We start from the raw sequence: 17,391 nt of genomic DNA, 5'->3' as shown, positions 1-17,391 counted from the left end.
CTATGTTTTTAAAGAAATTGAAATTATGGAATTTTCACTACATAGAATACATTCTGGATATTTTCATCCCTTCTTATACTCTCTCATCCCCCTCCCAATCCTGCTGAACCCCGTTTTGCCTTCCCAACAATTTCCCTCCTACATTTATATCGTTTTGTTTTGTTTTGTTTTTCCAGACAGGGTTTCTCTGTATAGCTCTGGCTGTCCTGGAACTCACTTTGTAGACCAGGCTGGCCTCGAACTCAGAAATCTGCCTGCCTCTGCCTCCAAAGCGCTGGGATTAAAGGAGTGCGCCACCACCGCCCGACTCATGTCTTTTTTTTGTTGAGTTTGTTTTGTATTTTTTTATGACCCATTAATTAGGATTTTTTGCATTAATGTGGGGGCTGGTATAGACTAATGTGTGGGAAACTTACCAGTGGCTCAAAGAAGGAGCCCCCCCCCCCCCCCCCGCCGCCCAGCTACTATTAATTGCCTACAGCTCCTCAGAGATGGATGGGGCCTGATAAGCCCCTCCTCAGCTATATGAGAATGTTAACGAGCCCTGTCATGCCAAGTCTTGCGCAGGTAACCACAGATGCTGTGTGTACCTAAGTGTAACAGCCCTGTCCTGTTTAGAAGACAACATGGCACTCCTTTCGTGGCACTTCTCCTCAACCCCTGGCTCCTACATCTTTTCTGTCTCTGTTCTGATTTGTGCCCAGAGCCCTGGAGGGAGTGATACAGATGTCCTATATAGAGCTGAGCACTCAGTAGTCATTCATTCTCTGTACTTTAACCTCTACTGCAAAGAGAAGTTTCTCCGACCAAATATGACAGCAGCTTTGTACTTCTGGAGTACAAGAAGCTGGGCAGTGGTGGTACATGCCTTTAATTCCAGCACTTGGGAGGCAGAGGCAGGCGGATTTCTGAGTTCGAGGCCAGCCTGGTCTACAGAGTGAGTTCCAGGACAGCCAGAGCTACACAGAGAAACCCTGTCTTGAAAAAACAAAAACAAAACAAAACAAAAAACTGAACAAACAAAAAATAAAAACCTTGAGTACAAGAGCAGTGGAGAAGGCCATTGGACACCATGTCAGCTCTTGGTTTTAATTAGAGAGATGCTCCAATTGTTTCTTTATATTTGTGGTTTTAAGGATATTTTCTAGACTTTAGGGATAGAGACAATTTTAACTGGTCTCCTGTAGTGGACTGGGGAAGACGACATAAACCAACCATTCCAGCCCTCCTGAGGCCAAACCAGGAGCACTGTAGGTCAGCCTGGACTACACAGAAGATGACACAGCTTCAGAAAAAAAAAAAATGCAAATTTTAGGAGACCAGAGCAATGGTTCGGGGTTAAGAGCACTGGTTACTCTTCCAGAGGACTTGGATTCAATTCGCAGCACCCACATGGCTGCTCACATGGCTGAACTCCAGCTCCAGGGGTTCTGACATCCTTATAAACATACATAAAGGCAAAAACACTAATTCACATAAAATAAAATTAGATAAATCTTTAAAAAAAAAAAAAAAAAAAACAAATCCAACATCTTCCAATAGTAAACTAGTCATCTTGAAAGAGTAAAATGTAAAAACAAAATTCTAGGCCTTTGGGCCCAGGCAGGCTTGGGAGTGTGGCCTTTGTGGCTCAGTGCTCTGAGGTGTGCTGGTCATAAAACAGATTTCGACATTCTTCCACCCACCTGCTTCCTGGGTTCAAAGAGTGTTCATTCAAAGAAAGTCACCTTGACCCACCCTGACCATTGCTGGAACCTGCAATGCAAATGTGCTATTGTTAGGGGCTCTTAGAAACTGTCTTGAGAAATAACCCCCACAATTACCAGGTATTCCTTGTGACTCTTGTGACTTTGCACTTCCTTGTGACTCTTAACTGGTATCTTTGGTATTTTCCAACAACGCCCTCCCCACCTCCTTGAGTTGTGGTTTCTTCCTTTAAATACCCCCTTATCCAGCTACTCGGGGAGCCACGGTCCTCTACCCCTGCGTGGTGTATGACCGTGGGCCCGAGAGCGCTCTTGAATAAAAAGTCTTCTTGCAGTTTGCAGCAAGACCGTTTCTTGTGGGTGATTTTGGGGTGTCGCCTCTCCTGAGAACGTGGAGGAGTCCTCACATTGTGAGTCTTTCAATCTCTCAAAATTAAGAATTTTCCGGTCTATAGATTTCAGGAGTCTGGTTCAACAAGGTGACTCATCCAGTAGAGGCCATTAGTAGAAGCCACTGATTCAAGTGCCAGAACATCCTGGATCCCACAAAGTAACAAGAGGGAACTGAGTCTCTAGGCTTCTCCTCTGCCCTCAACATACAAGATATAATATGTGTGCACATGCATTCACAAACATACACAAAAATAAATAAATATGTATATACTTGTTGTGTATATATAGATCAAGTTGGCTTCAAATTTACAGTGATCATCTACCTCTACCTTCAATGCTTGGATTACACGTGTAGACCACCATGTCCAGCACACCAGGTATTATATATTGTTTCAATTTGGTGACCGATATGAGCGTGGACAGCCCCACTGGTTTCTATTTGCATGATCAATCAATATTAGCTGAAGGATAGACTGATGCAGCTTCTGTCTTTACAGTACTGAGTGTAGAAAAAGTATTACTCAGACCTGGTATCCATCCTGATAATGTATTCAGGTGAGGAAGACATGAGCACATTATGGGGAATGAAGTCTTTCCTGGTGTCCACCTAAATGTGAGCTCTGATGTATGCCCATGTTCTCCAACCTACATCTATTGCATTAAGATTTCAACAACTTTTTTAGTCTTTGATATTACTAGTATATATAAGCCCTGATAGTTTTTGAAGAAGATTGGGATGTTGGCAAATCGATAGTTAATTACACAAACAATAAATCATCAATATCCAAAGATGAGACAACATCCATCTTCTGACACTGGATTACAAAAGAAAAAAAAAAAAAAAAACAACCTAACATCCTACTCATGAGAACAGGAGGATCCCAAACTCAATGTCAGCCTGGGTAACATAGCAAGGCCCACCTCAGGGAGGAATCCAAAAGGTATCTTCTATGCAGGACAGAACTACTGCACTCATGAACCCATGGCAGCTGCACAAGTTCTGCATAAGATCCAGCCAGTCAAAGTCCTAGCACAGGAAGTCCTAACATGAAAGGGTCAGAGATTCATAAGCCTCTATCCCCTCTAGCTGATAGCTTGGTCGGAAGAGTTGGTTTTCTTAGAGGGTTGTAGCTGTCCAGCAGTCATGGATTAACTGGATCACCTGAAAGGGGGGTTGGAAATGAGAAGGGACAGGTGCAAGAAAAAAAATGAAGCCAAGACAAAAAAATTCTGATCAAAGCTCAAAGTTTAATACTTAGCACTGTATTTATATAGGGAGAGTCCACAGACCCATCCTTTGTTTCAGCTGGATTATGTTGCAAAGCAAGCTCAGCAGGCAATCTACTCCTGTAGGAAATTGCAGGTGCAGCAAGGCAAAAGACTCCACCTAGGTCGTTAAGGTCCATCTGTGGCAAAAGCTTAAGGTCTATTTAGCATTAGACTTGGTAGGTTATTTGAGAGAGAGAGAGAGAGAGAGAGAGAGAGAGAGAGAGAGAGAGAGAGAGAGAGAGAGAGAGAGAGAGAGAGAGAGAGAGAGAGAGAGAGAGAGAGAGAGAGAGAGAACCTGTAGTTTCAAGGGCGTGGGGAGGGGCAGGGGTTGGGACTGGGAGGAGTGAGAGGAGAAGCAGGAAGTCAATGAAAAGAAAAGGGCAGTGGTGGCTTCTGCCTTTAATCCCAGCACTCGGGAGGCAGAGGCAGGCGGATTTCAGAGTTCGAGGCCAGCCTGGTCTACAAAGTGAGTTTCAGGACAGCCAGGGCTATACAGAGAAACCCTGTCTCAAAAAATGAAAACAAAAACAAAAACAAACAAACAAACAAAAAACAGAAAATACATTGTATAGAATTCTCAAAGATGTAATTGAAATATTATATTAAAAAGCAACATCCATAGCTGGACGTGGTCGCGCATGCCTTTATTCTGAGAACTCAGGAGGCAGAGGCTGTTGGATCTCTGAGTTCAAGGTCAGCCTGGTCTGCAGAGCAAATTCTAGGCATGCACAGAGAAACCCTGTCTCCACCAACAAAAACTTCTACAATAAATACCAATATAAATAAGTTACCTTTTTTTTTTTTTTAATTTTGGAGTGTTTGTTTGTTTACGGGTATTTTGCCTGTATGTATGTCTGTCTACCTCGTGCCTGCTTTGTGTCTTTAGAGGCCAGAAGGTGTTGAATACCCTGAAAATGGAGTTACAGGTGGTTATGAGGCACCATATAGGTCCTGGGAACTGAACCTGGGTCTTCTGTAAGCACAATTAGTGTTCTTAACTGCTGAGCTATCTCTCCATCTCTAAATCTTAGTTTATAATGATCTAATGTGGTTATTAGAGACCATGTTAAGATTTCTGATTATGGGTACAGGGTCAGACAAAAAGTACAGGACTTTGCATGATTGGCTTTGCGTATGCTGTATAAACTTAAAATCTCTTTGTGGGGCTGGTGAGATGGCTCAGTGGGTAAGAGCACCCGACTGCTCTTCCGAAGGTCTGGAGTTCAAATCCCAGCAACCACATGGTGGCTCACAACCATCCGTAATGAGATCTGACTCTCTCTTCTGGAGTGTCTGAAGACAGCTACAGTGTACTTACATATAAATAAATAAATCTTTAAAAAAAAAAAAAATCTCTTCGTGAAGCTAAAAACTTTTCAACTAGGGTATTACCAAGATTTTTAAAAACCAGACCTGTTGACTGCTTAAATACAAGAGTTAAGAAAAGAACTTTATGTAAATTGATGGTAGACAAAGACTTTTTTTTTTTTTTTTTTTTTTTTTTTTTTTTTTTTTTTTTGCTTTCTCTACAAAGCCAAAGAGGACCAAGATGGCATACATATTCTTTCTCCTCTAAGTCTTCTCTTGGAGCTCCAGCTGGGCACTCACCTAATCTATAAAAGCCCGCTGTGATTTTCTACCTCTGATTTCCTGTTACACTTACAGTTCCTAACACATGGCTTAGCCCTTAATCACAGAGTCTTTGATCCTTCCCCAATTATTGCCTTGGCTCCCCAGCCGGGCTGTCAGTTCTTGGAGAACAGAGCTGGTCCCTCCACCATGCTCTTCAGTGCTGACTGTTTGGTGTCACGATGACTAAGGCAGCTCAGGACACTCAGTAAATATCTACTAGGAACGTTTGTGGATCTTCTGTCTCCCAACTCAGTCATCTTTCTGGCAGATCATTCTAGTAACTGATGTATATTTTGGGTTCCCAAAGACAAATCTCTAGGAATACTGAAACTTACAAATATGTCAAAGATAGTCACTTTAATTCAGACAGTCTCTAAATAAGCAAGCACTTGAGGGTTTCCCCTTCCATCAGCTAGGAACCTAAGCTCCCCAAAGCCCCATTTTCCCTATTTTTTTGCCAAATGACAGCTGCAGTGACTTCCAGAGTTCAGGCCAGGACACAAATCATACACAGTCCCATGGAAAGCCACAGTCTGTGTATTTTGTGAGCTCATTACATAATGAAACTTGAGGTCAGAGATTAAATTCTGCTTCACAACAAACAAAAATCATCTCTTGCGACACGCAACCAATCGTCTGTTTAATACAGCACTTTCAGATGGCAAGTTTTGCTTCTGTTGCAAACATTTTCATCTTCTTAACACTCGACTCAAAAGCTAACAGAAATAAAAATCCTAAGACTGCACAGAGGCAGTGCGTGCTCTTTTCTTGCTCTGCTGACAGGAACTTAAAACAGACGAACATGAAACTGGTTCATTCACTTCAAGTATTGGCAATTTTTCCAGTGTAATTTTTTTTTATTTTAAATTTATTAGTTGTGTGTGAGCATGAGTCTGAGTGAGTGTGTAGTGTGTGTGTGTGTGTGTGTGTGTGTGTGCACTCGTCACAGCCTGTGTGCAGAAGTCAGAGGACAACTTTGTGAAATTAGTTACCTTCCTTACGTGGGTCCCAGGAATTGAACTCACATTACCACATTTGCTCAGCAAATACCTTTACCCATTAAGCCATCTCACTGGCCCACCAATAATTTTTATTAAAAAATTAATCTTTTTAAGTTACTTGATTAACTATGCTATTTATGCTATGTATTTTGCCTACGTGTTCGTGTGAAGGAGTCAAATCCCTTGAAACAGGAGTTACAGACAGTTGTAAGCTGCCATGTGGGTGCTGGGAATTGAACTCTGATCCTCTGGGAAAGCTTTCAGTGTTCTTAACACCTGATCCAGAAAACAATTCTTTTTTTTTTTTTTTTTTTTTGGTTTTTCGAGACAGGGTTTCTCTGTGTAGCCCTGGCTGTCCTGGAACTCACTTTGTAGACCAGGCTGTCCTGGAACTCAGAAATCCACCTGCCTCTGCCTCCTGAGTGCTAGGACTAAATGCATGTGCCACCACACCCGGCTAAAACAATTCATCTTTAATTTCTTTCTTTTCCCCCTTTCATTTCTTCTTTCTTTCCATAAATAATTAAGGCTTGTAATACATACATTTAAAAACCTCGAGAAATCAAAGAGTGAAAAAACAAATTATCCTAGGCTTTTAAGAAATTTTATGCTGGGCAGTGGTGATGCTGAAAAAGTATAACGTAAAAACAAAATTCTAGGCCTTTAGGACCAGGCTTAGGAATGTGACTCAATGCTCAACGGTATGCTAATCATAAAACAGATAGCGACATTCCTCCATCCACCTGCTTCCTGGGTTCAAAGAGTGTTAATTCAAAAAATGTGCTATTGTTAGGGGCTCTTAGAAACTGTCTTGAGAGATAACACGAACAATTATCAGGTATTCCTTGCAACTCTTATGACTTTGCACTTCCTTGGGACTCTTAACTGGTATCTTTGGTATTTTCCAACAACGCCCTCCCCACTTCCTTGAGTTGTGGTTTCTTCGTTTAAATACCCGCTTATCCAGCTACTCGGGGCGCCACGGTCCTCTACCCCTGCGTGGTGTATGACCATGAGCCCGAGAACGCTCTTGAATAAAAATCCTCTTGCAGTTTGCAGCAAGACCATTTCTTGTGGGTGATTTGGGGTGTCGCCTCTCCTGAGTCAGAACGTGGGGGAGTCCTCACATTGTGGGTCTTTCAATGCACGCTTTTAATCCCAGCACTTGAGAGGCAGAGGCAGAGGTATTTCTGAGTTCAAGGCCAGCCTGGTCTACAGAGTGAGTTCCAGGACAGCCAGAGAGAAACCCTATGCTGAAAAATAAAAAAACGAAAGTTTATTATTTAAGAATTTCATACATGTATGCAATGTGTTATAATCATATCTGCCTATTTTCCTCTTTCGACTTCCCTCCCAACTCCCCTGAACACATCTTGGTACTGTCTTTATGTCTTCTTCTCCTCCTCCTCCTCCTTCCTCTCTCTCTCTCTCTCTCTCTCTCTCTCTCTCTCTCTCTCTCTCTCTCTCTCTCTCTCTCTCTCTCTCTCTCTCTCCACCTCATCACAGCCAATTATGACTGCAGTGTCGCACCTTTGCACACAGGGTAGGGCAACCATTAGAGCATGGGCAACCTAGCAGTGACCACACCCTCAATGAACATTACTCTCCCTCCCCCAGACACCTTCAACTGCAATATCTCTTCAGCCAGGAGCAGGGCCTCTTAGTCTCCTCCCCTGTTGAGGCTGGCACTGTTGACTGGCTTGATCTTTCACAGTTAACCACTGCTGTTGTGAGTTCACCAGTGGAAAAGTCCTGCTGTGTCTCTAAAACTACATTTTACAACACTTTTCCTCATCCTGTGGCTGTTACATTCTTTCTGCTCTTTCCTCCTCCATGATCCCTGAGCCTTAGGGGAGAGGGGTATAGGCATACTGTGTCTGTGTGTGTGTGTGTGTGTGTGTGTGTGTGTGTGTGTGTGTGTATCTGCATTTGTGTTTGTGCACATTCGAGTACAAGTGGATTCCCTGAGGGTGGAATTATAGGAGTTTGTGAGCTGCCCAACTGTCCTCCTGACAGAGCAGGTGTAGGCCTAGCCACTGAGACATCCCTTCAAATCATTTAAAAGAAACATTTTTAGCATCAAACTAAACAGCAGAATTGGAAGGAATTGCAGAGGGAAAAAAAAAAAATACTTCACAGGAACTGACTGAAAATTAAGGAACATTGTCAACACTGATTGAGAAAAAAAAACCTGTGAAACAGGAAAGCATGCAATTCAAAGATAGCTGAAGGGTAACATACAGGTTGAAAGTGTTGCCAGAAAAAAAAACAAAAAAAAATTTAAAAAGTAGCCAGACAGTGGTGGCGCACGCCTTTAATCCCAGCACTTGGGAGGCAGAGGGAGGCAGATTTCTGAGTTTGAGGCCAGCCTGGTCTACAGAGTGAGTTCCAGGACAGCCAGGGCTACAGAGAAACCCTGTCTCAGAGAGAGAGAGAGAGAGAGAGAGAGAGAGAGAGAGAGAGAGAGAGAGAGAGAGAGAGAGAGAGAAATGCTCATATGACTTAGTCTCATATACCCATATACCCTTGGCTAGTTCAGTCCATCATGCCCAGCCTATGTGATGTTGGCCCAGACTCCTGCATACTAAGCAATCCATGGAGATATGTCCTCAGACCCATTTGTATTTGATTACTGTTCTAGATTGCTTTTTGCTGTTGTTGTTGCTGCTGCTGGGATTAAAATCTATGACCAAAAGCAACTTGAGGAGGTAAGGCATACAGGTTATGGTCCATCATCCAAGAAATTAGAGCCCAGGATCTCTGGACAAGATGTGGGGACTAATAATGCTTTCAATGAGTGTAACCTGAGCCAGATGTATCCAGACTTCTGGTGTCAGCACTTTCCTGCCACATTGGAGAGAACTTCTTGTTTTCTTCAATCATCTGGTAGCGTCCTCTATCCAAACCTATCAAATTCCATCCAGGAGTTTGAGAGAAAGACTTAGGGAAGAGAGAGAAATCTCTTTGAGATGATCAAACATTGGTGAAGTATGAATTCAGAACCCACCTAAGTTCTGATGATCCCAACTGTAATGTGTTTAGATTTTCTTTGTTTGATTGATTGGTTGGTTGGATGATTGATTGATTGATTGATTGATTGCTGAGAACTCCCAGAGGCATGTGTTATGCTACTGAGCTAACCCTCCAGCCCCATCTTTTTGTTTTGTGTTTTTGTGACTATTTAAATTCTTTTTTGTACTATCCATTCAAAGTTTTCCACCTCATCCAACACGCCAGTTTAGAATCAGAAAGAACTTTGATGAGATTTCACTGCTACTACATACTCTACTGCCTTTATATGTGGAGGAGGGCAGCAGGGAATACTTAAAAAGCATTCTGTCACCAACATAAAACCCCAAAAATTTAACTTATTTTGAGACTAAGTCTGGCTAAGTTAACCAGGCTGGCCTTGAACTTGATATTTTTTTGCCCCATCTTTCCAAAGAGCTAGGATTGCAGGTCTGTGGCACCAGGCAAAACACCCCACTACTCAAATTCAAAGCAAATGTTAAGTATGACATCAGGCTTTCATTGGAGTAATCAATAAAAAGATACATAGATGGATAAGCCCTTTAATTGTTACTATTATACAAAAGCAGGATGGCAGAAATCTAAATATTCAGAGATATGGGGAGATTGGTTGGTTTGTTTGTTTGAGACAGGGTTTCATTCTTCAACCTTGACTGGCCTCAAACTTGGGTCTGGAGTACAGGCCCAACATACTAGGGCTACCATACCATACACAGCAGTTTCCAGTTTTCTGAAATCCATAGCAATAGGTTCAGTTTAGCATCATAAGACTGCAGCCAGGGCCACAAAAGCATCCCTAGGAGTGTCACCGCCAACACTCCCATAACAAAAGATGGTTAGAGTTTCACCCACCTGTCCTGGGAAGATCCCATTCTACAGGAAGTCTGTTCATTGTTATGCGTATATCAATGAAGGTTGAGCAGTCTCAGAAAGGGAGTGGAAAGATGGTGAGCTAATGAAAGGGGACACTCAAGCAAGGTCATTCATCCAGTTTCCTATTGGCCTCTCCATGTAGGATTTCTTTTTTTTTTTGAACCTAAGATCCGTCAATGGTCAGACAAGGTGTTTCTGGAAATTGCTGTTCAGTGAGCTCTTCTGCAGGAAGAGAAGGGTAAACAGACAAGGTAGCAAAGACCTGTACTCCTAGCATTTAAGAGGCTGAAGTACGGCAAGACAATCTGGTGGTCAAGCCTAACCTGGGCTTCATAGTGAGACTCAATCTCTCTCTCTCTCTCTCTCTCTCTCTCTCTCTCTCTCTCTCTCTCTCTCTCTCTCTCCCCCATCCCCACACACATCCCCACACACACACACACACACCCCACACACAAAAAGGGGGAGTCTGAGAGAAATATTTCTAGGCTTTATGGCTGCTTTGAGGAAGAAGCCGTGAAAAGAGGAAATGCGCAGTTCAGAAGAGTCTTGCTTCAGAACCCTTTCCTGCATCTAAACTATTCAACATGCCAAAAGCCCTGCTTGGGGGCGGGGGGGGGGGGGGGAATTAATACTCTGATCCCTAACAATAAGTCCAAATGAAAAAAATTAAAAAGGAAGGACATGACTACTCCTAGATGGTGGAAGACATTTATTGTAGATAAAAGGGAGAGCTTAGCTAGAGACAGGGGCATCTGCAAGAGTCCAAATGAACATGACCCATGTGAGGAGGGGTTGGGGGAGGGGAGATCCAGGAGAGTAAAAGGTAGGCAAAGGGCCAGGTAGCCAAAATGGATGCATTATACAGGGAAGGACAACTGGGGTAGGAGCAGCCCAGGCTGTGGGCTGAAGAAATTTAGAATAGAGAGCTGGGTATACCAATCATACCCTATCTCAAACCCTGTCTCGAAAAACCAAAAAAAAAAAAAAAAAAAATGTTCCCTCTCTATGCTATTGTTATATTAAAATTTCAAAAGCTCAGAGTTTTAATGCTACTCAACCAAATTCTGATAAGATATTAATCTGGCCCACTACTGCTATTATTATCATAGCCATTAAACTCAAAATTGTTAATTTCCATTGGTTGTTGTCTTAGTTAGGGTTCTACTGCTGTGAAGAGACCATGACCAATGCAACTCTAACAAAGGAAAACATTTCATTGGAGCTGGCTTACAGTTACAGAGGTTTAATTCATTATCATCATGGTGGGAAACATGGCAGAGTGCAAGCAGCCATGGTGCTGGAGAGGAGCTGAGTATTACAAGTCTTGATCCAAAGGTATCAAGGAGGAACTGGAATTCCACGGTGGGCAGAGCTTAAGCATAGGATACTGCAAAGCCACCCCCACAGTGACACACTTCCTCCAACAAGGCCACATCAACTCAAACAAGGCCACACCGCCTATAGGCCAAGCATCCAAACACATGAGGCTGTGGGGGCCAAACTTATTCAAATTATCACAGTTGTCTTTTAAGTATAGACTTAAAAATATCTTTATTTAAACCCTATATCCAACCCTCTGGATATATAGGAAAAATGTTCATGCTTTTAACCCAGAGTCATTTTTGGATCCCCAAGCTTTTTCTATAGAAAAAAGCATGAGACTCCAGCCTTTTCTACAATATGGATTTCAGTATAGATTACAGACAGTGGTAATGCTAATATATCTAAAACTTTTGTCTCTTTTTATAAACTTAAATTTTTCAAAGTAAGTTTCAGGGAACCAATTTTGATTCACTTCTCACAGGCCAAATGGACTCTGGATCAGTCCTCCTGTCAATCAGTAGCCTGAGCTGCATGCCTATTACTGTTTCTAAGGATGGGATCTCTCTCTCTCTCCCCTGGTCCTGGGACTCTCCCACCTAACTATCAGAACTATGGGCATGGAAGTTTCAAGTGTACACTCAAGAGAAAGATTTTCCCCAGACTCCTGAACTTCACCTTCTGTCCCTAGTCTATATTTGTCCCAACAGGTTTCCAATCAACTGCAGACTGCTCCAAACCCCAGCCTTAAATGCTTCTGAAGGAATTCCCCAGTCAGCCTGAGCCTCTGCATTCTGGCACAACCTGTGCAGGGAGAGAAGAAGATGTTCCTCAGCTTGCGCTCCTCTCTCTCTCCATCCTTTGCCCATCATTTCAGCCTTCCTGCCCACTACACAACAGTGCCCCAGTTTCAGCAGGAAGTAATTATATCACCCCTTATCTACAAAATGGCTGAAATAGTAGGTTTCAAAGAAACCATGTCACTCAGTCCCTGTGGCTCCTCCTAGCACTTCTCACCCTGCCCCTGCCCTAAACCTTTCACTTCCAGAGCCTGAGCTTCCCCCACATACACCCCCAAGCCTTATCCCTATTTAGCTCAGTTGTTTTGGACACACCGTCTCTTGGCTTCTTGGCTCTCAACTGGCTCTGCTTCTAGGCTGCTCTTAGTTTATATGCTCCAATCTCTTCTCTCTTGATCTCCCCTCCTGGTTTTCTTGTCGCATGGCCTGGCTCAGTTTACTAGCCATATTCAGTCTGGATTCTTCCAGATGCTTCTGGGTGTTTACTCCCTCAAATCTACTATAAACCATATCGTCAACCATCCCCAGGAGCAGCCATGTCCTCCTTTGTTTCATTCAGTGACTCTCCTCTTACCTCCCCTTCAGACCCCCTCCCCTCCTTGTACTGTCATGTCATGTTTTGGTTTGGTTTTCTTTTTAGAGATTGCACACGAGAGAAAAACATGTATCACTTGTCTTCCAGTTTGGCAGAACAATTCCCAGTTCCATCCATTCTCCTAGAAGGGATATGGCTTTCATTCTTCTTTAGGGTAGAATAACCCACAGTGTATACATTCTGCACTTTCTTTTACCATACATCTGTTGACTGATCCATAGTCTGGTTCCGTATCTTGGCTGTTGAGAACAATGTTGTAATAAAACATGGATGTACATGTAACTCTGTGGTACATTGGCCTGAATCCTTTAGGAAAGTGTCAGAAGGGCTAGAGCTATGTGGTAGATCTATTTTTAGTTTATTAAAGGTTCTTCCTGTTGATTTCCATAGTGACTGGACTAACACACACTCCCACTAACAGCTGAATGAATGCATCTTTGTTTCCATTTCTTATTTTTTTTCTTTTTTTTTTTTTTTTTTAAAGATTTATTTATTTATTATATGTCGCCACATCTCATTGCGGATGGTTGTGAGCCACCATGTGGTTGCTGGGATTTGAACTCTGGACCTTCGGAAGAGCAGTCTGGTGCTCTTACCCACTGAGCCATTTCACCAGCCCCTTATTATTTTTTTTCTTAACAGCATTTCTTTTCCAGGGGAGAAGATTGTTAATTATTGTAGGGTGTTTGTTTGGTTGGTTGGTTTTTGGTTTTTGTGTTTGTTTGTTTGTTTGTTTGTTTGTTAGCAGGGGTTTGTTTTTCAAGACAGGGTTTCTCTGTGTAGTACTAGATATCCTGGAACTCACTGTGTAGACCAGTCTCATCTCAGAGATCCACCTCTACCTCCTGAGTGGGAGATTAAAGTCTTGCATTAGCCCCCTCTAGTCTTAATTGTTGCAGTTTGTGTGCTTTGGAGTTTTTCTACTTTGTTTTGTGTTGTGGTAATTATTCATCTCAGATAGGGGGTTTCTACCCTGACTTTCATCATTTGGTTCCCAAATAAAAGACACACAACTATTATATTTATAATATGTCTCTAATGCACCAGAGCTGGGCGGATATCTACCCTCTAAACTATTAGAATCTACTACCCCATCAGTAACCCCAAATTATAATGTGCCATGTTCCATCTGGGCTGCTCTTGACTCCAATTGCCAACCCCTCATGGCCATGTTTTCATAACTCTTCTATTCCATGGTGTCTCTCCTCTCTTCACCTTCTGTCCTCCTCCTCCTCTTCATGGTCTCCTCCCTCCAACCCCAAGCCTGGGGAAACCCCACCTGTCTCTCTCCTGCCCAGCTATAGGTTGTAGGCATCTTTATTCACAAATCAGGGGTTTCTTGGGAGGCAAGGTTATATAGCATCAGTTGGGTCTAGTGTGGATTCTCTGGTCCCTGAGGGGCAACCAAGCACTGGGGGCCAGTATTTAAGCATTGCAATATAGCAAAAGCACCAGTTTTGTTGTGTTTTTGGTTTTTGAGACATAGATTCACTAAGTAACTATGTGGCCTAGATTGACTTCAAATTCAAGATCTTCCCATGTTAGCCTCTAGAGTACTAGAAATACATGCATATACATATACATATACACATACATATGTGTATATGTATGTGTATACTCTTAACCACTGAGCTCTCTCTCTCTCTCTCTCTCTCTCTCTCTCTCTCTCTCTCCAATGCCAGTTGAAACTATTTCTGAGGCTTATAATTTTATTAGAGAGGAGATACTCTAGTCTGGCCTCTTTGGGCACCTGAACACTTATGGCATGCATACACAGAGAGACAGAATGACAGACACATATACACAAAGATGCAGACAGACAGACAGACTGTCAAACAGACACACACATACACATATGCACACACGCACACACACATACACACACACACTGATGAATAAAAATCATTTTAAGAAAGAGAAGAAGCAAATGACTTAGATGGTCACTAGCTGAACTAGTGCTGGCACCACCCAGCCTGCCCTCCTGACCCTGTGATAATGTTCCTCTTTTTGTGAAAAAAGAAAAATTAAATTTTGTTTGAAACTTGTTCTCTCCTGAGCATCTTTTTGTGTTTAAGTGGTTACCTTTCAGGAAAAAGAGAGTGGTTATTTACTAAATAAAATATATTAAGGATATCTCCTATTTCAATGTCAATAAAAATAATGATAATAACAAGCATCCACCCCCACTTTGGTTTCTTGAGACATGGTCATCATATATCCCAGGCTTGCCTTGAACTTATCACCTCCGGTCTCTGCACTTCAGCCTCCTGAGTGCTGGGATGACAGGCTACACCACTGTGCCCAATTAATAACTGCTTGTGAATTTCACAGAAAGCTCACATAAAAAGAAAGGCCTTAATTGTGCTCCAAATTTCCCCCTGCAGTGGGTTAAAACACTAAGCTCTTTCTTGTGCACACCAGTTGTTCAAGGGCCAAAGGGATGGCTCAAGTGCATTGGTACATCAGGAATAAATGGTACCCTTCTGACCTGCAAGAGTTAATAGAAAGTCCTTCCCCCATATTTATTACTAGAGAAGATCTTTGAAGTATCACTCAGCCCAGGAAAGAAAAGACCCATTTGTTCCCAAGGTTTTTCACTTAAAAAGTCCAGCAGAGCCCACCCACTCACCCCCTTTTCTGTCTCCAACCTCTACTGCTGCCTACTCTTAAGAAAAAAACCCACATTTTGTAAACCAAAATTTTTAAAACTCCAAGACTGGTTTCTCTCGTGAGGCAAAGGAAAAGCGTCCATGATTAATGAATGCTTCAGCTAAAAGCATAGACTGCAGAAAGGAGGGATTATGTATGGTCCTTCTCTTTGGGAGTTAATAGAGTAGATGTTAGCCTAAAAGGCTAGAAATTCTATAGTGGGGTTTTTTCTCCCCCAACTGATAAAAGTGACTCTGGGAGGCAGGATAAATGCTGTCTACAGCAAGCCATAAGCACTAACAATTTCGCTGTAAGTGCTCAGTCAAAGGGAGATGAACATGTTAAATGTTATTTAAAAATGGATGACATATTAGCTGGGAAGTCACAGTGAAATTGTAGCCAAATGACAACACTGTTGGCAACGCCCTGCTTTAAGATGGGCCATGGCTGGGGGATTTACAGGCCATTGTGTTATAGAGTCAAATCACATTCAGTATCTCAAATGCAACACGATTGAGTTTTCTTTTCTTTTCTTTTCTTTTTTCTATTTTGCATATTTTTATTATTTTTTAATCCTTTTTTTTACAGTCCAGTCGTTATCACCCTCTCGTACTGCCCTCTGACTGTTCCTCATCCTATACCTCCTCTCCTGTCTCCAAGTAGATGTCCCTACTACTCCTTGGGGCTCCAAGTCTCTCAAGGGTTAGGTGCATCTTCTCTCACTGAGTCCAGACCAGGCAGTCCTCTGCTATATGTGTGTTGGGGCCTCGGACCAGCTAGTGTATGCTGTCTGGTTGGTGGCTCAGTATCTGAGAGATCTCGGGGCTCCAGTTAGTTGAGCCTGCTGGTCTTCCCATGGGGTCTTCTTCCAGCTTTTCTCTCCTGTTTTCACCATCATTGCTCAGTGCTCAGGGAAGGCTCCTGACCCTTGAACCTAACACCAACATTATGCCACACATGGTCTCCCCCACCCCACAGTCATCATCTTCTACCCTGAGACCTAACCTCCAAGGAAGCTTTTCCTACCACAGTCCATGTCTTCATCCACCCATCTCCAGTTAGCAGCATCTCATTGGGAATCCAATGTTCTTGGGAAGCCTAAGCCAAATTCTTGGCCTTCCAAGGCCTTGTGGGTTCACAGACTACCAGGTTAGCTTCTCTGCCCTCTACCTTAGCCAAATCTTCCCACTGCCACCGGGTCAAAAGTGCTTATACATCGCCACCTCCTCCCACCAAGACTACTGCCCACATGATCCCTATTAGAAATTTCCTCTGGAAATCAAGTTCCCCACATTAATGACAGCTTCAAACCCACCATCACCCTCCTGGGTGGTTCATAGCAACCTCTAGCTCAAAATGAAGAAACAAAAGGAGCCAGGATCAACGGGTTCGATTTAGATGCTATTTAATAGCATGTTTGATTAGCTCCCCCAGCCAGAAGGACATTGGGGCTGGGTGAGGCTGAAGGTGCGGTGAACCTCCAGACTCTTGAGACCCAGGCATCATCAGTTGTCATCAGGTTCTGGTGGCTCAAACACTGATGTGCCTCCTTGTTTGAAGAGTTGGTGGAGTTGTTCGTTGTTCTGTACCACACGACACACATGCTCTGGAGCTATGCGCTTCCTGCCAGTGGTGTGGGCCACCTCACCAGCCAGTTCAAGGATGTTAGATGTTAAGTACTCGAGCACACCTGCGAGGAATACAGGAGCAGAAGAGCTCAGGCGTCTAGAATAGTTTCCCTCTCGAAGGAAACGATCTACACGGCTAACAGGAAATTGAAGCTCAGCTCTCTGGGAGCGGGTTATTTTCCGTCTTCTTCGCCTTTGCCTTTTCCTGGCCATGATGCTTGTGTGGTGGTTTTTGCTCAGCTGACCCTCTCTGGTTGGTACCAGGCTCTCCAAATAACCAACCTTCTCACCCACCTATGAAGTTATCCTTGAGAGGACTTTGTTACAACATACTTTATGATATCACTGGTAGCCAGTGCAGAAATGCCCATATTAGGAAACAGTTCATCTTACTGAATATGTCCTTTTCATCTTTTATCATTTTCACGTGTGAATGTTTGCAGTGCTCCTGTGTGGCCACAAACATAAAGGCCTGAAGTTGAGATCTAGACTCAC

General features: G+C 42.9%; 1 protein-coding gene across 1 annotated transcript; it reads right to left on the bottom strand.

Annotated features, from left to right (window-relative positions):
• Positions 1 to 16,657: 16,657 nt before the first annotated feature.
• On the bottom strand, positions 16,658 to 17,177 carry LOC110289846 (histone H2A-Bbd type 1). The gene has a single exon (XM_021156247.2). The coding sequence runs from the start codon at positions 17,107 to 17,109 to the stop codon at positions 16,774 to 16,776; it is 336 nt and encodes a 111-aa protein (XP_021011906.1). The 5' UTR covers positions 17,110 to 17,177; the 3' UTR covers positions 16,658 to 16,773.
• Positions 17,178 to 17,391: the final 214 nt, after the last annotated feature.

Source organism: Mus caroli, unplaced genomic scaffold (assembly GCF_978045245.1).
Source record: "Mus caroli unplaced genomic scaffold, Mus_caroli_1 scaffold_2, whole genome shotgun sequence".
Classification (NCBI taxonomy): domain Eukaryota; kingdom Metazoa; phylum Chordata; class Mammalia; order Rodentia; family Muridae; genus Mus; species Mus caroli.
This window is presented reverse-complemented; position numbering and strand designations above follow the sequence as displayed.